The sequence below is a fragment of the Ammospiza nelsoni genome, chromosome 6 (genome assembly GCF_027579445.1).
Source record: "Ammospiza nelsoni isolate bAmmNel1 chromosome 6, bAmmNel1.pri, whole genome shotgun sequence".
Taxonomy (NCBI): Eukaryota; Metazoa; Chordata; class Aves; order Passeriformes; family Passerellidae; genus Ammospiza; species Ammospiza nelsoni.
In genome coordinates this window covers 50,119,321-50,144,864 of record NC_080638.1, presented here as the reverse complement: position 1 = coordinate 50,144,864, position 25,544 = coordinate 50,119,321, and the positions used below count along the sequence as shown (strand labels likewise).

Here is a 25,544-nt window from a genome sequence, read left to right as displayed (position 1 = left end):
AATTTTAAAAGCATCTCTTTTAATTACATCAATAGGAATATTTTTAGATGTGGCAGCCATTTCCTACGTGCTTTCCCTTGCCCAGGAAATTAAAAATATGCAGAGGTAAATGGGTATATGTTTCAGCATAAATGATGATTGAAGATGGTAAGAAAAGTTTTGATATGTGGGAAGTTGATAGTTAGGAAATACATTAAATACTTCTGAGCACATCAGATTAATTTCAGTCCATGTTGTCTCTGTTAAGTGAAACCTAGATACTTGCAATAGTTTGCAAAGGTACCCTAAGTGTAAGACCAAAAGCACCAGGAAGGGCTACAGGAGCTTTCTGTATTCTCCTTGAGACACTGCAGAGGGATTTTAAGTAGGAGCTTCTTCTACGTGCTCTAGTTTGCCTTCCAGAGGAGGCTTATTTGCCTTCCCTGACTGTGAAGGGAGCTTAGGGGAGAGGGCTTCCTAAGCCTCTGCCCACCTTCCTTGAGTACCCAGGGCTGGCCATGTCTCCTCACTTCAGCCTAGTCAGTGTGGATGTTGAATTTCACACTGTGCTGCTCCCCAAGCAGCTAACCTAACAGGAGCTGGTGATACCTTATTTTTCATCATTGGAAAGTTTTCCTGCTTAACCTCTTGTGAGGGGAGGGTTCAGCCAACTGTTTGTAAGCCTTTTGTCTGACAACTGGCACAGTCTGTCCAGATCCATGGCATCTATTTCTTGACCTCACAGACCAACCCAAACTGCTTATTCCTTTATTTTAGCTGGCCAAGGGTAGGTTGTTTTGACTTCCTTTTGAACCCCCTGTATATCAGCCTAAGATTTTTGAGCTTAATAACATCTCTGCTTTGTTATTGTGATTTATGCCTTTTGGAGCTTCTGCCAGTAAAATAATGGAATTCCCTGGAGTCAATAAGCTTAGCCTGAATTGGGTCACTTTGATGTGTGGCCCTTTTACACTGCTATAACGTTGTCTTCTTCAGATCCTTGACTTGAGGTTGAAGCATGAACTGTTTAGCCTCTGCAGATTTGAGAATTGATACATGGGGATTTAGCAAGTGAGGTGTTCTGCTGGACACAGAAGTCTGCAGTCATAATTCTACCCTTTGGTTTCATCCAAACCTGTGTATGGCTGGTGCTATTAAAGGTCATGCTCTAATAAATGGGCAGCATTTCATCCTCCATGGGAAAGAAGTGTCCCTTAGCTGCCCCTCTTTTGTCCCACAGCAAGTCAGCTGACTGGAGGGGAGTCACTCAGGATTTGCAAAAGTCAGCAGGGACTGAAGTGGCAGTGTGAAAAACAGGCTGGTGGTGTTCCACTTGCAGGATGGTGGCTTTATAGTGCACCATGGGCATAGCCTGTCCCAAGGGTGAAGGGCAGAGTCCCAGAGGAACTACCACCCCCAGCACATGGGGGATCCTGCTGGATCTGGCCTGGCTGGAGAGCAGGCTGGCAGAATGGACATGGCTCACTGCCACCTCAGGCAGCTGGGCAGGTGTGGGGACCTGTCCAGAGCCTCACAGGGACAAGGGAAATGCAAAGGGGACTTTTGAGCTCTACCCACCATTGCAGCTGTCACTCTGCTTGCCCTGGAGGGCAGCTGCTCAGAGCTGCTCATTTTGTGTCCTGTATTACACAAAATGGAACTTGGCCCATTGTCTATGAGAGCAAAGGGTGCTTTCAAGCTTGCTGCAAGCTCTAAATGGATTGCACAAGGAGGGATTTTTTTTTTTAATCTAATGTAACTACAGTGTACCTCAGTTGCTCTCCATGCCAACTGGAGAAGGGCAAGAAAAAATCAGTCTGGTTTTGCAGAAGATAATACTTAGGGAAACAACAGAGCAAGTGTTTGTGTCAAAATCAAAAAGGCCTGAACTTGGGCTGGCAAACAAGGCCAGTCTGAGCAAATGTGGCTCTGACTTGTGAGGAGTGCCAGACTGGATCAGCTCATGATGTGCAGGCCCCTGTAAATTCAGGGATTGTTAGTTATAGGGTGCACAGGTAGTAACTTGAAAAATGAAGCCTGCTTTCCATTGGCCTGAATTTGCTTCCAGAGTCTGTGATAGTACTACAGAATAGTTTGTGACCTGCTAAGTAAGTACAAAAGTGCCTGGACCACACAACTGAAGGTGATGGTAATTTTCAATGCAGTCTGTTTAAATAATGAAAACTATTTAAAATAATTTTCATGCTTCTGCTGCATTCTTTTATTTTCATTTTGAGAGATAAGATGTGCTCTTCTTTATTTTTGGCCCACAAGAGGAATGTAACTGCTTCTGTCTCAAAGTGAAAACCAGAAACAAACTTCTGTCTCTTTTCTTTTTCTAATGAGAGAGTAGGAAGTTTTGGAAAGCCAGAAATTCAGCTGACAGGGCCTTGCAATTTGTGTTCTTGGAGACTTAGACTTTGAGAGCCTGCAGCAAAATCCAGACAGGAGCAAGCCTTTGTGTACTTTTGTGTTCTGTTTCTCGAGGTAAACTTTGAATTCCTGTGGAGGCCAAGTGTTATCAGGGCTCGTTAAAAGGGAGTCTTGTTTATAAATTCTGGGTTACAATGAAAAGGAAAAAGAGCCAGATAAGCACAGTTCTCACCACTTCTGATGTCTCTTGTTACAGAACAGAGTGAAACTGCTTGAAACGATAACCAAGGAACACGAGCAGTACAGCGCCAGTGTCAACCAGTTTCAGTCATGGCTGAATGGTGTCACAGAGAAATTAAACTGCTGCATTGGAGGAGCAACCAAGACTTCAGCAGAGGACAAGCTAAAGGCACTGAAGGTCCTTGAACAATATAGCTCTAACAAGGAGCTAGGATTTTTTTTTTTTCATGGCCATACATGTTGCTCAAACCATACAAGGGTGTTCTTGAGAAAAGAATTACAAATACAAAATAGATGGTGATTTTAGCATAGGCTAGAGCAGATGAGTTGTATGAGGTCCTGAAACTGTTTGTATGTATGGTTCTTCCAGTATGAGTCACAAACTGGTCTGGTTTGTTTTTCTTAAAGCCCAAGCTCCAATGGTTATGTGATTCTCTGAGAATCTTGTTTAAATAAATCAGATTTGGTAAACATGATCCAACTAGACCCTGAAGGTTCACAGTTTTTGAGAGTTTAGAGCTGGTGATAAGAATACTAGTTTTGAGAACAATATACTTTATTTTGGTGCTAATGCTTTTAATGTTTAGCTTAAAATCTCTGAGATCCAACTATTAATATATGTCTAGTGCCTGCAGCTCCTGTTCTCTTTGTCAGGGATCTCAAGTTATAAGCATTAATGAAAACCAATATTTTCAGAATCAATGACAATTAGTATTACTCAGAAGGCAGTCAGATGATTAAATCTGGCTTCTGGTCACTTGAAAAGAGACATATTTTGAAATAATAAGTGAAAACCAAAATATGTACAATGAGGAGGTGGTCTTTTTTCCTGCTGATTTCAGCTTTTCTCCCAGCTTCGCATTCCTGCAGATAATCTTTACTTAACTTCTTTTTGCAGGAAATTGCCAAAGACATTAGGAGTGGTGGAAAGAAATGGAAGCGCCTTGAAAATCAGTGTGCAGAGGTGATTCAGAATACCTCTCCACTTGGATCTGCAAGACTGAAGGATGAACTTGAAGAGCTCAGAAAAGCCTTGGAGAAGTTGAAACTGCTGAGTAGTGAGGAGGAGGAGAGATTGCTCAAGATCCAACAGTCTGAAAGTGCCTATGAGTCCCAAGCCAGACAATTGGAAGCAGATATCCAGCAGCTGAGGAAAGATCTACAGAGACTAGAAAATGACCTGGACCCTGGGGAAGGGGAAAAGACTGAAGATGAGTTTGTAACTCTGTGGAAAAAGTGCAATGTAAGTTGTTATCCTTTTTGTGGAGGATCAAGTGCAACCAGAGACTGAACATGCATAGTCACATCCAACAGATGCCTGTCCCATTGGTTAGAGATGATAAGGAAGGAGTATGAGTGTGTGTGAAACACACTGAGGAAAATGTGACTGCCAACAATGGAATCAACTGCCCCGGCCTTCATCTTACCCTGCACAGGAGGAGCAGGCTTGGAGGGAGTGCTGCATGCAGTTTGTGCCTAGAGTTCAAAGGGATCAAATGCAAAAAGAGCACAATGCAGAGCAAGCAACACAATTTGCTCCACTTAAAAAGGAGCAGGAAATTAATGCCTCACTGAATATATATATATATGCACAGACACAAGTGCATTGACAGACACAAGTACACATATTTCTGAGGTATTTGATAAGACCATTGCTATGTCATAGCCATCACCTCTGTAAGATAGGTACCTCTCTTCCTTTACTAGCAGACACATCATCAGTACTAAGAAGTCCCCAGATTGTAACAATCCAGTATTTACACCAAAACCAATCTGCTGCAAAAATGAGTGCAAAAAAATTGTCACACATTAAGTAGATAAGAATTTTTACTACTTGTTTTCTCTCAAGGGCTGATTTTGTATTTATTATCTGTTCTCAAAATGCCTTTCACTGCTCTTTGTATATCTAGAGCTATGCAGGACTAACTGGGAAAACTATATGCAAAAAGGAAAAATTTAGACTGGTTCAATCCAGCTACATTTGCATGGGTTTTAGTTGTTTTTGTTTCCCTGAGTCACCCTAGAATTAACATTCTCTGTATGTGAGCTCTGAGAAAGATGTGTTCAGGCAAACAGATGCTTTTAAGACTGCTCCAGAAATGCAGCTCATGTTATATACTGCAGTCAGTGAACTGAAACCAGGCCTGTTTGGGATTCACTCTGTTCAAACAGTGAACCCTGCAGATCAGATGCAGAGGCTGGGCAGTGTGAGGGGAGGAGAGAGAGTCTGCTGGAATAAAACTGTTGCTGAGAATGTTTTCTGTCTTAGCAAAGACCATATTCCTTATAACCAGGAAAGAAACACTGAAAGGGGATTTGTGCATACCCTGAGACACAGCCTTACTTCTTATTTCATATGGCAGACACTACATAAAGTATGATCTGTTCATTATTTTTATAATTAAGGCAACAAGAGCAGCTCTGGCTGCAGAAGAGTCAAAGATTGAGAGGCTGAAGGCTCAGCTTAAGGAACTGCTACGGTTTTCCCAAGATGTGCAGCCACACGCTGAGAGTGTTGTCTCTGCAATACAGCAGTATCAAAGGTACTGGGAAGTCTGATTATGGTGGGGGGAATCTTCTCTCAGGGATTGTCAGGGGCCTAAGAAAAAAGTGATATGCCATCCAATTGTAGGTGATGGGTAGAAAAAAAAGCTTTTGATAATTACATCCGCCTCCGTGTTTCAGTCAAGCTGTAATTTTAGCCATTTGCTGGGAGCTGCAGGCTCCTGGTCATTTTCAAGCAATGCTCTTACATCATTAATTTTGTGTATGGTTTGAAGAAAATTAGATTGCTGGCAGCTAATTTGATCTAATTAGCATTTTATAATAATAATTTATGTATTTTGCTTGCCTTTTATGCCAGCAACTAGAAAATCAGGACAGGAGCTGTGGTAGTAAACGGTTCAGAAGAATTATGGCCCTCCCTTGTTGAGTTTGTTGCAGTGACTCACCAGCCTTAGCAATTATTTGGCAGAGCTTATTCCCCTTCTCCTGGCAGCTCATATGCATGTTCCTGTTTTCAACTTGCCTTGGGTTGGAAACTCTGAAAGTTTAGCCTCTCCCAGACTTCAGTGTTTCCGTTTCCAGGCTGCCTGGAATCAGGAAGTAAAGAAGCTGCAGCAAATTTTGCAAACTAGAAGAAAGGATCATTTTTTTAAGGGAAAAAAGAAGGTCAGTTCTCTTCCTGTATCCCAGCTTATTTCCCTCTGTTCACAGTATGCTGTCCTGCTGGAAGGGTTATAGGTCATTGTGGGAAAGGATTGCAGTTTAAAAACTGGCAAGTAAACAAAGCTGAAAGAGAAGCAAAGGAGGCAGGGACTACTCTGAGTAGAAAATGGCAGCTGCTTCTTTGCCAGCTTCTCTCCAAGGCTTCTTTGGGAAGTCTGGCAGCTTCTCACTGAGCCTGGCAGGGGCAGCAGAGCAAATGGCAGAGGACATGTAAAGTCAGAACTTTCTATTTGCGGAGCTTTTGGCCTCTGCAAACTTGCCTTGGTTCAGCCCCATCACGGCCCAGTGACACAGGTAAGATTTCTGTGTTTGTGGAAAGGCAGTATTGATCCTGCTTGGCATTGCTCTCACCTGCTTCTCTTGTGAGTTTGCAAGATACTGTTCCCCTGTGAACATAAAGTTTGGGCTGCATTTTCCCATATCAGGCAGGCTGAGAAAAGCAGGAGGCAGCTGTATGGGGTGTGTCACTGCTGGGCCTTGTCACTTGGCTGTGTTTGGGCTGTGCTCTTTTTAAGAGAAGCCTGGATATTCATTGAAGGTTTGCTGATTTAATTTTTTTCCCCAATAATAGAGCTGTGTATGTATGTGGATACATGTACATAAATACAAATACTTTTTTATCAGAATCACCTCTATGTAGTAACATAAATGCAAGTAATTTAAAATAATTCTATCTGAATACATAAATACATACAAATGTATTTTTCACTTTTTGTGTTAACATAAGGTTATCAAAGACTTTTTAATGTAATTTTTTAAGAAAAAAAACCTTGTTTTTTCCAGGCAACTGCAGTTACATTCTAGACACTCTTGACTTGTTCCTCCCATGAGTCAGTGAGACTGCTTGGATAGTATGATTTGTTATAGTCACACTGGTGACAGCAGCTAAGAAAGTTCACATACAAGGGAAGACTGCTGGCTACTAGAAACGCAAAGTAGCTCCTGATACACAGTTGCACAGAAGACAAATGTGGTCTGAGACATCTAAATAAAGTTTTGTCAGATGTCTCTGACTGACAGAGCAGCTGTTGGTATGCCACAGCAGGCTCAGGCAGTAAAATGGACTGAGGCTTTTGTGTTGTGTATGGTTTACACCCCAGTATTGTTTTAATTCATGCCTTGAAGAATAGAATGTTTGGGTTTGGATTTCTTCATAATCCTTCTCTTGGTTGTCACTTTATCCCTACAGTGTTAGAAGCAAGACTTCTAAAATGAGCACTGACACAGAAGCCCAGCTGTGGAGACTCATCCAAAATCCCCTGCAAAGTTTTGAGCAGTGGAAGCCATCGGTCCAGATGCTCCTGGAGACTCCAGAGCCAGAGCTGGCTCACATCGAGGTAGCAAAGCTGTTGCTAAGTTCAGAAATGTGGGTTTGACCAAGCCTGGAAGGTGCTGCCAGTGTGGCAGGAAACCCCCCAGGAGGGATGGAGCTCTTTACTTGGCTCCAGCTGTAGCACATTGCCTTATTTTCTGCCTTCCATTTGGTTGACTGGAGTGTCAGCTGAGTAGGCTGCAGAAAGTGCTAGATGTCTTTAACAATGATGATAATATTGTTTAGCATTAGCCCAGATCTCCCTGGATGGGAAATTTGTGGACTCTGTTAAAGCATTATGTGATGATATAGATGTGGGATTAAAATGCACTACTAGTGTATGTTCCCAGCAAGGTGTGTTTGTTACTTTGTCATCCCTGTGATCTCCAGAATAAATGTGTCTGTGAACAGGGATGGAATTTATCCTCAGGATGAGCATTCAGGCTGTCCTTTCTGTTGGTTGTTTAGGCCTCTCCTCTGCACAGACAACTCTTTCCATAGTACAGCTTACCTCTCTTTCTGTTCACAAAATGGATGCAGCCCTGGTGCTTCTAACATTATCAGGAAGATTTTTGCTTTAACTGGGCACTGTCCAGGTACCTTCTGTTACCCCTTGCTGGCCCAGCATGCTGTTTTTACCTGACTTTGTTGTACTGCTTTGGTTGTGTGACTTGTGTGAGAATAATATGGTTATATGATTTTTTTTTTGGTATGATCTCACTGGAAGAACTTTTCTCCTTCAGGCTGCTCTAGCTGAAAGCTCACAGCTCAAAGAAAAGTTGATGATATTACAGCTAAAGAAAGATCTGCTAAACAATGTCCTTGGTGAGGAAAAAGCAGAGTCTTTGCTTCAAGAAGTAGCTGAAGCTTCAAAGGAGAGAGAAATTCTACACAAAAGTCTGCTGCAAAGCAAGAGCAAACTCCAGGTGAACTACAAAACCCATATATTGTCTTTGCCTGTGATAAAGACAAAGATGAAGTGTTGACTATGCCAGTTTTATAAATTTAAATTTAGTACTAATCCCTTTTCCTGGGTTGATCAAATATTCAAATAAATTTGTGATCCGTTGCATGGTATAGCTCAGTGTTTGTCCTGAATGTGAACCAGATATTGACAAAACACAATGCCAAGGTATATATGTTAAATCCTGTTTTCTTATTTCTCCATCTAGAATTTGATATTGCAACATAAGAACTTTGATGCTGGTTTTGCACCATTGCAGAAGAAATTATCTGCCATCAAAGCCAAATTAGATCTGGAGAAGGAACCACAGCCTGACCTCTTGGGGAAAAAGACACAACTCCAGAGACTCCAGGTAAATTACAGTATTGCTTGGCCATGTTATCCTCAGCTAACTGTGGTTCCTATTTGTTCATATTTTCCTTGCATTGAGAATTCAGTACCTTTCCCCTTGATTGTGTGTTAGATAATTTCATTTGGTCCAGTTTATAGCATGAGTGAATGAAATTAAAGCATTGCAGATGAAGCACTGGCAAACTGAGCTTGAGGAAAGGAAGAAGCAGCTGGAGCTGTTGGTGGTACACCTTCTTGTGCTAGTTTAATTGCTAAAGAAAGTGTATCCTGACACTTCCCACTAGCAGTGAAAATACACAAGATAGTTTGGTTCAGGTTAACTTCCCCGAAAGAGTTTCCACTGTTCCTTTTCCTTCTGCTTCCTCCTCTTTCTGCTATTTACCTTGTCACTTAGCTGTGACCCATGCTGGATTTACTCCACAGCTGATTCAGCCGTCCAAGATAAGAAAAACAAAATTAATGGGAAAAGATGATAATGTTTTGGTTAGTGTTTTGAAGTGATTCAGCAAAGGGTCCAACATGCAGTAGAGCCTGTTCAGTGAGATTACATATCTGGGAGAGGGGAGAGAGGAGCAGGAGGAGAGGTGATGTGCCTGCCATGGTGACCTGTGACAGCTCACCTGTACTGTGGCACTTCATCCTTGGTGACCACAGGGTGTTATCACCACAGTTCTTTGTTGGTTATACTGTGGCTCCTTTGGCACTTCTCAGCAACTTATCTTCCTTGTTAGCTCCCAGTAACATGTAAATGCCATCCAACTATTTTTTTTCAGAAACATTTACTCCTAGGCATCAAAGCCATTCATTTTCTCTAATGACACTGGTTGTTGCTGGGTTTTTTTTCTCCTCACACTGTCAATGAAGCTGCCTTTGGTGTATGTTTTTGAAAGTCTATGCCATACCTAGCACACTACACACATGGAATCTGTCTTTTCCTTTGCAGATGATCCAAGATGACTTGGCAGAGCTTGCAATTCACATGGAGGAGGTAGAGAAGCTTGTTCAGTCAAATACCACACACAGGCATGAAATGAACCAACTCTCATCTGATTCTCAGGCCCTGAAGAGATCACTGGAGGTAACATAAGGAAGTTTTTAGTTGCCTGGGGAGTTGTCAGTTGCCTCTATTTAAAAATATTTTAAAACATCTTTGAGCATATGACATTGCATGCTTTGAGTGACTCTACTGGATTTAAATACATCACACTGCAACAAGTGACAGATACTTTTATTTCAGGGAAAGAAAGCACTGAATTCTTAAGACTTTGATAACTCTTCCAGGATTCTCTGATTATCTCTAATGTGATTTCCCTTGGGGATAGGATACCATCCACATGGATTTTGTTTGTATAAACTGTTTCTAGAGTGGCCCTGAGATTCCTGACCAAAAGAACGCACATTGTCATTCACAGATTATAGGAGAGGGGGTTTGTACCAAAGTGTTTGGGGGTTTTACGGCTTTGTGATCTAAAAGTTAATGAGAGAAAAGTGCAGCAATTGTATAAATACTTGCTTTATCCTGAGGCATTTTGTAGCTTGCAGACATACCTATAAAGTGACCTCCAGAGCAATTTCAGGAGATTCTCAGAATAAGAGCTCATGAAGTTACCTTAGCTATGCAGTTCACTATAAAATTGTGTGTGTTAAAGTGTTACCTGAACATGCACTATGGAATTCTAGTTTCAATTGCAATCATCCCATTTATCACTGAACTGAACCTTTGCCAAACAAGTCTGTACAGTAATTTCTGATTCAGGGAGTGTGAGATGTATTTGATATTGACCTGGAGTACAAAAACCCCAGACATGTAAAGTCTCTATTCCCTTTCAGCTAAGAAGGAAGGGAGCTATTCTAGTTCTTAATACCCCCCCGTGTGGTTGAATTCAGGCCTGCAGGAGCTTGGAGGTGTTTTCCACACCAGTGATGCTAAAAGGATAGGTTTTTTGGTCTCTCATTAATACCTGCTTTTTGCCTTTTTCCCCATGAGGTTCTGTGCTCATCATAATGTTAGAGCCAGTAAAGAAAGTGCTTTTGTTTTGTCTTTGGTTCTGACATATTTTTATCATTTGTAGATGATGATACAGCAGAGTGAAGACCATGTTCAGAAGCACTGGGCATATAATGACAAACTGTCTGACCTCCAGCAGTGGATCTCAGTAACCAGGGAGAGGATTGACTCCTGCCAGGATGCTGATGGGGAGCAGAACACTGAGGGCAGGCTGGAAGACCTGGAGGTGAGAAAAGCATCTTAGTTTAAGATGTTAATTATTCACTTTGCAACATTCACACATTAAGAGTGGGGGTTTCTAGTGAGGATTTGCTGGTTCAGGAGAGTACTGATGTGTGTTTCTCCTGCAATAACTGTTGGCTGCTGTTGCCTCTCTGCTTTGCTCTGTGCTGTGGGATGTGGGGCCATGTAACAGACAAGAGCAGTGAAAATGAGTAAGCAGTGTTGAGATGGAGAAATTATTGTCCAAGGACAGGTGGTCTGTTCCTGTCAGGGTAACAGACCACCTGATCTCTCTGAACAATACCTGCCTTTGCCTGTGTGTACTCATCAATATACTGAACATTCCTGCCATTTTAGCTGGCCTTCTACTTGTTGAACTGAGCTGTTCCGAAGCTGCCAGCTTGTCCTGTGTAGCAGTACTTTGCATGTTAAATTCACTCCAGCAGGATACTTCAGCTGGCAGCTGTTGCCTTCATGTGGGAGACCAAAATCTTTCATGGGAAGGCTACAGAAGGAGGTGCATTGACATCTTGCACCCTCAAAGTCCTCCCATCAGCCCTTTGACCTATGTGGGGCTCTTTGGAAGCATGCACAGCATATTTTTTTCCCTCTGGATATGTTCTAGCTAGTGCCAACAAAACCAGCATAGTCCTGGACTGAACATGGCCTTCAGTCTGACATAGCTCCACTTTACCCAGGATAACTAGGAGTAATTTCAGGGCTTTGCATTTCAGAGATTGCTGGCTGAGTTTCCAGATAAGGAGATCCAGCTGAACCTTGTAGAAGCTCATGGCCAGCTGGTCATGGAGAATTCTTCTCCAGAGGAGACTGCCCATGTCCAGGCAGAGCTGGATCAGCTGAGGGAGTCGTGGAAATCACTGAAGGAGATGGCAACTGAGTAAGTGTTTGTGTAGGTGTTCCTTATGTCCCTTCCACAGGCCTCTTTTTACTGCAGTAAGAACAGACACACTTGAGACTTTATGCTCTGTGCTGTGAAAGTGAACAGCCATACCATCATGCTAGAAGCAAGATGAGATTTTATTTGTCTGTAAACTGAAAATCATTACTTTTAAGAAAACTATTTTAAGACTCTGTGAACCACATTGTGAATCTTCCTCTACCTTGTGTTGGAGTAGGCAGTGTCTTGTGGTCTGGCTCACTCTTGTTCTGCCAGTCTGTGGCAGAGGAAATTTGGCACAGACTGGGTGACTTGTGCTGTTCTGTCTCATTTTCCTGTTCTCCTTGGAGATGCCTCCAAGGAGGGTGTATCTGCAATGGGATTTATGCCTTTTGTAAACCTGCAGAAGTGTAAGCTAAAAATCTTCTCTTTTGCTAGGAAATGAAGAGTTAATTTATTTTGCCTCCACTGTGTAGTGCTGAAATGCTGCTCATATTTGCTAGTCTGTATTAATATGTAATGGTGTGCTGCATGTATGATTGTATTCATACATACTGTCAGAATAGGCACAAAAACTAAATTACAAAATTGAGGAAGGCTTGATTGTACTGCCTCCTGTAACCAGAAAGAAATGCATATTGCCAAAGTATTATTTTTAGTCCCCTAAATAAAAGAAAACAAAACACTTAGAAATGTTAGAACTAGAGTTCTGGTGCAGCTGTGAGACTTTCTGGTTGGAAATAACTTCAATAGTAATAGTGTTATTAGTATTAATAATGATATAATAATAACAACAACAGTGCTGTTTCCCCAGAGCTGTCTCCCATAGCCTCAGTCAGAATGTGGATGTTCACTGCACTGATATCTCTGGTTTTGTGTTTCCAAGCCTCCTCAAAAAGTGGCAGTTAAGTAGACCAGTGGCTGACAAGAAGAAGAAGAAAAGAGCATTTGTGGACAGCAGATGGATGTCTAGACCTGCTTTCCACCTTTTTGATGTCGACCCCAACCATAAGCAGGTGAGATGGAGACTCTGTGTTTTCTCTCATGTCAGCTCCACAAGAACAGTTTCATTGCCTTCATCTGATATGTAGGTTACAAAGTTGGAGGTTAAGATTTCAGTCAGGCCTTCAGAGGAAATGTCTGACATAACAGTGAGGGCTTTTTTGTTGTTCTGTATCCTAGGAGAAGATGGGAGAAGGGCAAACTGCAAGCAGCCACTTGAAACTCCTACATGACTTTGAAGAGTGGCTCCAAGGAGAAAACACCAAACTGACCAAAATTCTTGCTGGGACTCCATCTTCTGCAGAGGAAATTAAGGCACACCAGAGCCAACTTGAGGTTAGTTTTCAGGGGGTGGATGGGGAAAAATAATGCAATAAGTGTGAATTCTTTCAGAATTTAAAAAATCCAAACAACAACAACAAAACCCAGAACCACTCCACCTACAAACCAAAAACCCGCCACCTCCCAAAAAAACACAAAAAATCCTCAAGAACAAAAAATTCAAACACTATATACTCTGCTGTATGAGACTCTAGAGTAGATGAAGCTCATGAATTTAGGACAATTTTCATCCTTTCTACTAGGAAAGGTCTGGCAGAACCAGAGTAGAAGGGAAAGGAGCACCTGGCATTTAGCTGTTGGGCTGGACATTTCCAGTGTGCTATGCCAAAGGTGTTCATTAAAAGAAGCTGATTAAAATCAGTGTCAAATCAATATTTGTTCTCACTCTTCCTGTGGAGTATAGCCAAATGCCATGGCAATTTGTTAGATGTTTTGGATTGTTAGAAACTAAACACGGGAATATCCAAGGCTAGAGGAGTCCTGCAGGTGAGTTTCATATTATTTCAGGCCAAAAAAGCAACAACCAAAATAAACATGTGTGTAAACCACTGTTTTATCAAATGCTGATTTAAAAAGCGGGGACTTCCTGAATCCTGAATTGTTGCTGAGCCTTGTCTTTGCTTTTAGGAGATGCAGTCTCGTGTGCCTCATGGTCAGCAACTCTTTGAGGACCTCCTTCATCTTCATCCTGTGGTGGGAAGTTCTGAGGACCTGGAGGAGCTGCGCTACCGATGGATGCTCTACAAATCCAAGCTGAGAGAGGCCCTGAGCTCACCAGTAAGTGACAGCTGCTGAGCTCTGCCGTTGCTCTCTCAGGTTGTTTCACATTGCTAGTCTTACTTCAGCAGTATTCATGTGTGTCTGCTTAATTAAGAGTTGTGTGCTTTTCCCCTTTGTACGCAATGCTCAAGATATTTCTTGAGATGGAAGTTTCAAACCAGAATAGTAAATGGCAAAGAGGCATGCAGTTGTGTGTGTAAATACTTTGGGTGTGTGCCTGGTTCTGGGCACATGGATTTCTATTTTCTGTCCTTTCTCCACCCATTCTTCATAGAGTTATTTTTTGACAGTTCCTGCAGTAAAAATATATTCACTGTTCATTATTTGTGTCTCCTGCTGTGAGACAGAATAGTCACTGACTGAACTGATTCAGAGTAACTGCACAGAAGGACCTAGTCCCTTTTAAAACTGTCCTTATAGGTTAATGATTTGGAATGAAATAAAGATGAGAAATTTTAATTCAAAAACCAAATTATTAAAGAAGTTACCTAGTTGTTATATATAAGACACGCTAAGGATGGCAGAATTCATCATTATATATAAGATATTCCAGGGCAAGCTAAAGATACTCCCATGTTCTTAGCATAAATATATATAATTATTAATTAATATTTTTCTAGCTTAAATACTCTGAGCAGCTTCAAGATACCATAATCAAAGGATTAGAATTTACAGGTTTGCATTTGGTACTTTCTGTATAAGAGTGCTTGAACTTGAACACCTAAAATCTGAGGCATTTTAAAATTTTCTGCCTTGAGAAACCTTTTCTTGAAATCCAGAGCTTTTTTAGAACATAAATCCTTTAAAATGCATGGAAGGTAAGCATGACTTTTATTAACAAAGAGCATATTTCTTTGTTTGCCATTGATTGTAATGACTCATGATTTGTTAACCAAACTTTTCTGTAAGCATTAACATAGTCAATAGGTGTCAGTAAAGTCAAAGCTATTGCTGGGAGAACTGCTTATCTGATTCAAGTAGTCAAGAACCTGAAAACATGTCATCTTTCTGCCTAATGTTGGTTAAAAGCCCATTAAAAAAATCTCCTGCTGGTTCACTCTGTCCAGGTGACCCTGAATATGAAAGAAACATCTCCTGTGTGGTGAATACTCATTTACAGGCTCTTCTGGAATCTTAACTTCCTGCTTCTTTTTTTTCTTTTCTTTTTTTTTTCTTTCTTTTAAACAGAGTGCTGGATCTTTGGAGGAAACAGACAGATTCAGAAAGGCAAGACAGTTTCTTATTATTAAGCTAAAAAAATGTTTGACCAGACATTTTGCAGAAAATGGTTTTAAACTTTTCTCAAGATTCCTGAAATCAATTAGCTTATTAAGAGCCACTCTTAAAGAACTTGTTGATTCTCTCCAGATTTTTAAATGGAAAAATATTCCAGAGATTTTACTCTTGAAGTAGGCTTACTATATCTCTAGAAGCTAAATATCCATTTAGAGAGGATATTTAGGAGAGGAGTGAAACTCAGTTTTTATACATCTGCATGCTATATGAATTTAATTCATTTTTCAAAAGAGACTAAGGAAGAGCCAAAATATCTATCTAAAGGATTTAATGGTTAAGTGCCTAAAATAATTTTGAAAATGGGACTTCTAATTCTTTAGACATTCTGAAAAAAATGCTTTGGATCAATCAGTCCACCTCCTTTCTAATTCAGAAAGCCAGAGAAAGTCAGGAGATTTGTCTAATGCTATTAGACTAAATCCTTATTCTAAGCAGCAGAATTCCTCCTGTGATGGATTTTCTTTTTGAAGTGATGACATTAGAAACAGGCAGTACAGGAGATGATAAGGAGAAGCTAAAAGAAAACAAAATACTGCCAGTTTCTTATTAAACCAAGCAGTACTTTTGATCCCATTTTCATAAAGTCAGCAAATTTTTCTGTCACAATTTGCTTTGTTTATAGAAACTGTTCTGCTTTGTACTGTCATCTCACTTTCCATTTGTGTTTGGAAGGAATAGAATAAGGCTTCATTTGCCCAACACAAAGGAGATTGGATGAGTAATGTGTTGCAGGATCATAATCACATAGTCATTCCAAGGTAAATCAAACCCTTGATTTCTCCTGGTGCAACACCTCTGTAGAAGAGACCAATATTTAAAGGGTGCAGTACAATGCACTTCAAGCATGGCCAGAAATCAAGACTTTGCTCATTCTGATCAGATATTCCTCTTATTCTCAAATGTGGAGTAGCAGCTCCAATATTTTTACCCAGCAAAGTACTGACCAGTTTTAAGGCAGTTCTCACACCTTCCTCAATGGTTTTGGCTGCAGTTCAGCCTTGCTGAAGACCCCCAAAGACTTTCTGTTCTTGCCTGTCTGGCTCAGCATTAATTGTTTCAGCCAGTAAGGTCACCAGAATTTTTCAGGCTGGAAAAACAGTATGACATTTTAATACTTGGTGTAGAGGCAGCCAAAACATTTAGTAGTGCTTCTTTTCCCTAGAAGAGGCTCACAGGGATATTCCAGAAGACTGACCAGGGAATTCTCTGATTTCATGTTGTTTGATTGGTAAAGTTGTTTGTAGGGAAAGCAAAACAAAAGCTTTAGGCATAAGCATGTCTCCAGTACAATTAGATGCCATTTTTAATTTATCTGCCTCATGTGCCTTGGGGTACATGGTATTTATTCACCCTTACATTCACCAAATTAGACTAAAGTCTTCAGTTAATTTACAGAGATACTAGCTTAACATAATGGCAGGCAGCAAACATTTGTCAATTAGGCCCTACAGCAAGAAAAAAAAAAACCCATTCTCTGAGTTTTTAATAGCTACTGAACACAAAGAGAAACAGCTCAGGGTGGAAAGGACTGAAGAACTGAAATACCTCATAAGCATGAGGGAAATGGCTCCCATTGCACTAACAAGTGATTTGCAGTTTCCCTTCAGCCAGTACAGATGTTGCTGTAACTTATACCCTGCTCACTTCAGTGAGATTTCACTGACCTCAGGGCTTTTATTCTCTGTTTAAACAGTAACACTACAAGAATCCAAGTGCTGGAAGCAGTAATGTCATTTTTTTTTCATTCAGATTTTATCAGGATGTGAGACAGTGTTGCCATAAGAATTTTTAGCACCACTTAAGAGAGCCAGAAAATAATGCTGATCCCTTTTGGGTGTATCACTGTTTGGCCTAAGAAAAGAGGAAAACCAGGCCAACTGCAGAATTCTAGGCCATGCAGTTTACTTTAAATTCAGATTTAACACCTAAAATGTGGCTGAAAACGAAAAAAAAGATTAAGCAAAATATTTTTGTATGCATGAATATCTTTTCAATGCTATGGTAAAGGAAGCCAACTGCCTTGAAGGGAATGGCTGATCTCAGGAGCTGGTATCTGCAGGAAGTGCAGATGGCTGCATCACTGTGCTTGCAACAACCAGTGAGTTTGCATAAAATAGGCTCAGGTTATCTCTAATTTGTCAGCTCCCTCATGCTCTTGAGTCACAAAAAATCAGCAGAAGTGGCAGAAGTTGAGGAATTTTTGTAGTGCTCTCTGCTTTTTGCAGCACGAGGTCCCCAGTGACTCTGATTGTCTCTCCTGCTCAAGCTGTGAATATTTTGCAGCAGCAGAGATCAACATGGAGAAGGGAAGACCCAGCTAGAACCATTCTCATTTGACTGCCTTCTGATTTGGCCTACATGGCCAGATGTTGGGCAGAATAGAGCCTGCTCCATGTATAGTAATGTGCTTTTTCTCCTGATCATTCATCCATTGCTGAGGACATGCCCCTGCCACTGGTGCCCTTAGGAGCAGAACAGCCTAATGATTGTGATGTGAGTGACTTCTTGCTGATTAACAAAAAGCAGTTGCAGGAAATTGCACTGGCTGCAGTGAATTTTTAGCAGGTGCCAGTGACAGCCAATGTAGATGAACATTTCTGCAGGGTACCTAGCACACTCAAGAACATAATCAAGCAAGTGCTCAATAATAACTGTGATAAATGTTACTTTCAAAGGTTGGCTCCCAGCTACCTGAAAATATTCCATGAGCATTCTTAGCATAAATGGGAAGTAGAAGGTGCATTATTTACAGGTCTAGGTAGCACTGTTTGATTTATTTTCTCAAGTTCTCAGAGTAATTACTTCCTTGCTAAACAAACGACCTGGCTTTATTGTTTGTACAAACAAAATAATTAGAATTCATTACATCAGTGGTCAGCTAATTGCTTCCTTTGAGATTCTGCTAAGAGTAATCTCCTGTAACATACAGGCAGAAGGAACATGTAATTTAATCTTATTTAGAGACACCATTGATCTGGAGTCAATCAAATTAATGCAGTCATTCAGGAAACTGCAAAGCAAGAGCTGCCAAAGCTTGCCAGGAAGAAAACAGTGCTGTGGTCTGCTCTGCCCAAGTGCAGATATGATGGGAGCTCCTCGTGGCAGAAAGGCACAGCATTCTGTGGTGCTGGTGCCTCTCTACTGAAAGTGTTTTTCTCAGGTCCTGCTAGGTGTTGCACCCTTGAAATATTTGGTACAATTACAGTCTTAGTAAAATGAAAAAGACTTACTAAAAGGTATCTTTTCCTCACTTTTCAATACCTCTTTTATAGGTAATGCTAATATCTGTAATATCTGTCCATTATTTTTTTTTCATCATTATGCCTATAAGCCTGTGCTTACCTGTTTTGGGAATTAGACCATGACCCAAACACAGGACAAAGGGCACCTTAGCATTAAAAATTAGCAGATAGATTTATTTTCTTCCTTCAGTGATATTTGCTCAGAAAGAAAGCTTAGTCAAAAAAAAAAAAAAAAAAAAAAAAAAAAACACCTCCAGAAAAATCCTACCTGCCCATTCCTAACTCAGACCCACTGTTAGGTATGCTGAGCCGGGAGCAGCATCCCCTTCCTTTTCCAGCAGGCTCACAAGCTTCCCTTCACATTACTGCACCTGGGAGACTCCCTGCCTGTGTGCTCTTATTTCTGGAGGTTTCATGTAATTTTCCAATTTACATTACAGTGTCCCCAAATGTTAGATAGCTGGGGCTCTTTGTTATTTATCTGGTCCTGCCACACCTGTGTCTTGCCAGTGCTCTGCCTGCAGCAGTGCTGGTGCAAGAGGTGCCATCCTCCTCCCCAGGACACCTGGTTCTTTCTTTCCTTTCATGCTCATGTGGTGTTAGTTAGGCAGGTGGTTGGTGCTCCCTGCTTTATGTGAAGAGATCTGTCCTTAGCTGCAGATTTTCACCAAGGAGATAGCTTAGAATGATTTTCTCAGCAGATATAATTTCATGTCCTATCTGAAAGGTAAGGACCGAGAGAGATTTGTTGAGCAATAGCAGAATGCAACCAGTTTTCAGTATACACCCGAAAAAACAGGTTTTTAACACAGCTGTAAAAGGCACTGTAAGAAAAACACTTCTAATCATTACCTCTAATTTTTATACCTATTATTTATTTAAAAGTAAGCCATCGCATTTTTGAAGTATTTAAACAAAGTGTAAATATAATTAAATTATGTATAGTGACTGCTGAAGTTTAAGAAAAGTTTGATCTTGACTTGAGAGAAGTCACTTGAGAGAAGTCACTGGCAAAACAGCTGGATATATACATTATTGACATAATAAACCAGCTTTTTGATGTCAATAATTTCTTCTGCAAGTTCCAGAACATTTTGTCTTTCTTTCAGTTTTTATTCTTTCTATGCTTATTTTAATTAGTTTATTTCAACTTGCAAGGATGAGTGGAAGTTGGAAATTGGGAAAAGTTGTTTTATTTGCCTGTCTTCTTGAATATAGAAGACTAAGGTCTTTTTCTGCTTGCTTAGGTCTGGAGAATTATAGAAATCAGTGCTACTTTAACAGATCAGTCTGTAGCTCTTGTCCTGTGATATGCTGGAAACATGTCACGCTGTATGTGCACACAGAAGCTAACCTTTATAAATCCATTTGTGTCACAGTACATATGGCACAGTGCTTGGTTCTAAGTGACTTTGCAGCAGAAATTCTGAAATACCCACCATATGTGGCTGCTGAAACCTCAGATACGAACTGCTGGCTTATTTTCTGCTTCTTTTAAATGAAGCCTCCATGGAAGATTCTAGATTATCCCCCAGCCATGGGGAATCTTCCCTAAGGAAGAAAACAGTCTTTAATTTGCCTGTACGCTTACCTATTTACATGCATATGCTTATGCATTTCAGAATTGAAGGGAACATTAAGGTTGCAAAGTCAAGCAGTCTGAAGATGGAAAATGCCAGAGCTAAAATTGCTCCTGTGGCTGCAGTTAACCTCTCTTCAGCATTCTGGTTCATTCTGGTAGCTCTTTATGCAAAGGAAAATGATAAGCACAGGGATCAATGGGGTCCCAGCCTCCCTGAGTTATTCCTCACTGCTGGTTGCCTACCCTGGGCAGTGTTTGCTTGTAGGAAAATACAGCTCTGAACTCAGGGTCTCAGTGTCCTTCTGCAGAGGCCACATAACCTCCAATCAACAGAGGCTGATCTTAGTTCCTGATGTGGTTTATGGGATTGTGCCTTGCTCAGGAGCATGTTGGATGCTCAATTCTGCGGAGACAGTAGTATCCAACTCCCCTGAATTATTTCCTGCTTGAGAAGGCCAGCTGTGATTTGCAATGTGTTGTTTATCTTGGAGAGGGACATTCTCTGAGTTGAGAACTGATGGGAAGCTCAGCTCCAAGCGATCTCACACTCAGGTAAAAAAACCCAATTTCCTTTGGTTTGAGAGAGCAGCCTGTGATCCCCCTGGAACTGATCTCTTGTTGTCAATAACCTGCCTCTGTGAGTGACAGCTGAGGAAGTACCCAGTGGGATCTCAAGTGGCAGAAGCACAGGGCCTCTGGGACAGAATGGCACTGATAAGGCAGCTGCTTCACCAAAACAAGTGGTGCTGCTTAACACTCCTGTCCAGGCACACTCCACTTCATCTCCAAGATTCCTTTCAGTATGGCAGGCTGTTGTTTCAGCCTTCCTGGCAGCTCTAGTTATTCTCAGAGGAATAATGAAGTGGTAGAATCCTTACCTGTGTAGGTGATCCTTTCCAAGGCCTAGTTATTCTTCCTGTTAGGAAGTTCTTCCTCTGTCCCTATTGCTGTAGTTTGAGCCCAATATGTTGTAACCTCCCCACTGTGGAGGTAGGCCTGGATTCATCCTGCCTAGGCATTTAATTTAGGGTTTCACATCATCACAATTTATTCTGAGAGCATAGATGATGGTTGACTCTCCATCTCTTGTAGAATGAACCAGGAGCCAGGTTCAAAGCTAACAAAGATTATTTGTTCTTCATGCCAGCTGGATCTCCTTGCTAAAGAACATTGAGGACTCTGTGTAGTTTGTGTAGGTTTAAGGGGAAACTGGACAAGTATCTGGAAGAAAGATTCCCTGAATGTTAAACAGATGAGCAAGTCCTGTCAGGCTCAGGAAACTGCCTAAATTGAAAGTAGCTGGAGGCTGAGAATATTAAGGAGAAATTATTTATGCTTGCCTTACTACCCATGCATCTGTGCCAGCTGCTGTAGAACAGAGGATACTTGGGCTGGGTACAGCCCTGGCACAAAGTGGAATGGCTGCTGGTGTCTGTGTGTCATGCCTGTAGGACACTACGGCACTGGTCTCTTTATCCCTAGGTAGAGCAGGAGTTTTCAGGCAGCAGGAAATACTCTGAGGTAAGAGGAATAAATCCAGACTAAATATTTTCTCTCTGCTGGATGACTGACTCAGTGGTGCAGGTATGATTTTTGTCAGGCACGCTGGTGACATACAAGCAGCAGCAAAACTCTGCTAATGAGGCTGGTATGAGATGCTATATTGCTCTGCTCTCTCACACAGATTAACTGTGTGTTTTCTTATATCCTGGAATGTGGTCAATAGCAAACCAGGGGGACACTGATTTTTAGTAAAACACTTCAGCAACTTACACAAGAATATTCTGTAGCAAGTTCTAAAGTGCTTTTCTGCTGTTTCCCATCCAAGTGATTTTCCACGGTGCGCTTGGCCGGGAGTTATTAACTGCAAACAGATTGAGCTGCTGAGCACTCCCTGATCCAAACCCATGCTTGTCACTCAAACGCCCCAACATGAATCAAGTACAAATGTGAATTTTCACAGCCAGTGCAGTTCATTTGGAGCAAGCATGCATTTAGCATTACACAAAACACAGCTGTCCACCCCTTGACAGTCCTTGCTTGTCCTGGTGTTTTGAGGGAGAAGAGGGAGGACATTTACTCCTGATGGTGAACTTGAAAAGTATATTTTCCTTTTAAATGCCAACCTAGTCCTTCCCCATATGTGTTTCAGAAATATCTCTGACACTTTGGCTCAATACCCAGGTATTCCAACTGTTATTCTAAGATGGTAGAAATTAAAAGTCTGTTGACTTCACTGGAGCTTTGCCAGTTTTTCTCGGAGGAAGATTTGATTTCAGAATATTTAGTGGAGTCTATATCTGACACATGCACTGCAGGCACTGTGGGTGCTGGGTGGCAGCTGTACTGATGCCAGTAGCTGGAGTGATTGGGAAAGTGAAATTCCACTGTGTAGCAAGGGCTGTGGTTCCAACCTTCTCATCTTTCTCATCATCAACCTTCCATCTCATATGGAAATGATATATTCAAACTGTCTCTTGCAAAGGTAGAACTGTGTTAGGCTGTCCTTTTCTAACCCTGAGTGATGTGCTGAATGCTTGGAAGGGTGTCCTGACTCCAGGACCCTGATCACTTTGAGTCCAGCAGAGCAGAGGTTCGTACCTTGGCTTCCTGAATTTCCTGTGGGGGCCATGGTCTCAGGTCACTACATCCTGAAAGCATCTCTTTTTCACATCACAGATCTCAAAGAATATCTTGACATAGTAAAATTGAAGTGCTGTTTTTTTCATCCTCTGAAAGGGAGTCAGTGCCTCAAATTTTCCATGCTTTTTCCAAAGGTATCATCTTTTCTATTAAAATTTACTGTGTCTCCTTCAATTTTCTTTTATCATTTAACACCTCTCATAGTTTCACAAGAAAACATTAAAACCCCCCACAAAAACCACAAAAAAAATCATTGTTCCAGCAAGCACAAAGCAATGGAACTAATGAAGGTTTCATGTCACAACAACTTGGGCATATAACTAATGAATACATTTGTAAGATACCTGCTGACCTCCACAGACAAGTAGTTCCTGATCCTGACTTTATTTGGTTGTTCCTGTGCATAATCCCACTGCAGACACTGAAATTAATGATAAATCTCCTGTGGATTTCAGTGTGTGCAGGTTGAGGCCCTCATTTATTAAGGGTTTATCATTGCAAATTTACTGAAAACACCAAACCCTCACAGCTCCTGTGGGCCTCATTTTCAGTCCTGCAGAGGCATCATAATACTATGTTTGCTATAGCTGAGTCATTCCCATGACAACAAATGGAGTCTAAAATACAACATTCTGACCTTGCTGTGTGATCAAACAAAACAGAGAAACTGGGCATTGAAGACAAAAGTTCATTGAACACAAATACCTATAAACCCACCAAGCAGGTGGGAGAGAAGTAGCAGACAAGGGCAAAATATTTCCCCTTCTCTGAAGTTCTGCCCCAAGATAACTCTCTCTCCACTGATTTTTCTAATGCTAGGAGCTGCTGTGGTTAGCTTGAGTACCCTCCTCTGCAGAAAGCTCAGAGGAGAGCAAATGAGAGCTTGTTAATAAATCCATTTTGCATTAATTCTTTCTGGAGGATGAGCTGTGAAAAGCAATACTATTTTACAGCTTCTTCCAGTGTTATCTAAGAGCACTTTGAGAAATTATGAGATTGAAATGTTATTTGGGTTATTAATAGTCTTTGCTGTAGAAATCAAGGCAGAGTCAAATCCTGGATTGGTAGAAGAGTCAGGGTAGGAAGAACAGTGGCTAACTGGCAGTGTGGTCATCACAGGAAAGCAGTGACAGGCCTGAGTGACCATAAGATTTCTGCTGCCTGGGCTGTGGCAGGGACAGAGACAAGGCACAACTGGAAATGCTCACATTTCCCACCAGTTCACAGGCAGAAAGATGTAACAGGGAAGAGAGCTGTTGCAGCTGGCCTGGCAATGAAAGAACAGTTTCAGATTGAAGTAGCTTTCAAAACAAATTCTGAAGGATTGACAGCAGTAAAACAGAAGTTTTAGGTGTTGCTAGGAAGACTGGTGGTCCTCACAACTGTGTCAGTGAGAGGTGGATTGATTTCTAAGTCCCAGTTTGAGTTTGTGAGAACATTTTTGAGGATTCCAGTTGGAATGAACTATTGAACTCTCAGGATCCTTCCCTGTAACATCAGCATTAAGACTTACTGTGCCTTAGTGGTAGGACAAAGAGCATGGTTTGAATTGTCCCAGAGCAGAATTAACTCAAATTGCATCTTCCACTGACAGAACTCCAGCTCTTAATATCTACAAACAAGCTTGTTCATGCATTCTGGAACCTGGCAAGAGTCTTTTTCCTTATAGATGGGGCACTCTGATAAATGTATTTGTCATATTGCTGGATATTATGGATGCAATGAAGAATGAAGAATGAGAAATCTTTGTCAATGAAGACAGAACTGTGGATGACAGTGCGCTGATTTACACTGAACACACCAAGAAGAGGCTGATCCATGGCATTACAGAGACAAGCCCAGAGAGCTCCAGCCAATTGTTGGGGCTGCTGCTCTTGTGCACAATAGATTTAGCATTGAGTGTAAACACAGAAGACCCTCCAGGGTTTGTTCAGCCCTTAGGTAGATGATATCCAGGGGATGAGAGGGATTTCAGGTCTGGACTAGAGAAGGGAAAGTCTCATTAGTATAGCTACTTATGCCTTGTACTCTGAGAATAGGTCACAGTAGGAGCAGGTGATATCTGTGAGGCAGCCAGGTTGGTGAAGCTTTGATTTCAAGGGTAAATAATCATTGTACCCAGGGAACTTGCCCAGTGGTGCTCAAAGTCAGTCCCACTCACTTCCTGGCATGTAGACTTTATCCACTGACAGTTCCAGTGCCCAGGGACCTGAGTTTTCCTTGGCCTCAGGGAACAAATTACAGCCCAGGTACTGTGGGCCAGAAATGACAGAGCAAGCAGCTGTTGCTCTGCTGCCTCTACATCTGCCTGATGCAATAATTAAATCTCAGCAGCCATTCAATATAATGGAAGCAAACCAACTACAACAGAAGGATTTTGCAGCACACCTGTCTCATGATGTGTAACTGCAGCTGTGTATTTACCTTTGTAATTAATTCTGTAGGCATTTAAATGGAGTTACAAGGGACTGAGTAATTTTGAAAGCAGTGGAAGAGATCATTAAAAAAAGTGAAAGGCATAATTACTTTCTTCTACCATCAATCTCCTCCATATCTTCTTTGCTGATGTTTCCCATGGATAGTTTATGTTCATTATATTACCTTCTTATCAAAATGATCTCAAATTTCATTTCCAGGTTGGGAAAAAGGCAACGGTGCTATAGTGCGACAAAGGCATTGCCTGTTAAACACCCCACAGTGAGCAGAAGCCCTAATTTTGCTGTGGGACTGACATTGCCTGTGACTTGAACACAATAAATTAATTTTCTTTTGTGGAAAGTGTGGGCCCTACTCCAGTGGATGTTCTGTGCTGACATTTATGATGTAGGCTGGTACCTAATGTAGCTGATTAAGAACTGTATTTATGTTCATTGCATAAATCCTAGTTTGATAAAATAAGTGGGTTATTGAGCCCTTTTTATCAGATTTCTTTTCAAGAGAGTTGATTTTTTTTTTTTGAAACTCACACAGTGCAGCTCATTGGCAGGAGTTACCCAGGAATCTTGCCAGTGGAAATCTCCCTTCTTAATTAATCTTTTCTGAATTCTGTAGCCATAGATATATTCTGTCTTGGTCATGCTGA

At 41.2% G+C, this 25,544-nt stretch overlaps 1 protein-coding gene across 2 annotated transcripts in view; it reads left to right on the top strand.

Annotated features, from left to right (window-relative positions):
* Positions 1-25,544, top strand: part of SYNE3 (spectrin repeat containing nuclear envelope family member 3) — a 65,270-nt gene that overhangs the window by 28,031 nt on the left and 11,695 nt on the right. Inside the window, exons 5-17 of one of the 2 annotated variants that reach the window (XM_059474981.1) lie at positions 2,609-2,770; positions 3,491-3,835; positions 4,999-5,135; positions 7,010-7,157; positions 7,876-8,058; positions 8,305-8,448; positions 9,391-9,525; positions 10,520-10,681; positions 11,412-11,575; positions 12,462-12,591; positions 12,758-12,913; positions 13,547-13,696; positions 14,888-14,926. In XM_059474981.1, the coding sequence (XP_059330964.1) occupies positions 2,609-2,770; positions 3,491-3,835; positions 4,999-5,135; positions 7,010-7,157; positions 7,876-8,058; positions 8,305-8,448; positions 9,391-9,525; positions 10,520-10,681; positions 11,412-11,575; positions 12,462-12,591; positions 12,758-12,913; positions 13,547-13,696; positions 14,888-14,926 (2,055 nt within the window). The remainder of the gene's footprint in view (positions 1-2,608; positions 2,771-3,490; positions 3,836-4,998; positions 5,136-7,009; positions 7,158-7,875; positions 8,059-8,304; positions 8,449-9,390; positions 9,526-10,519; positions 10,682-11,411; positions 11,576-12,461; positions 12,592-12,757; positions 12,914-13,546; positions 13,697-14,887; positions 14,927-25,544) is intronic. The other variant, XM_059474982.1, reaches the window with a different exon arrangement.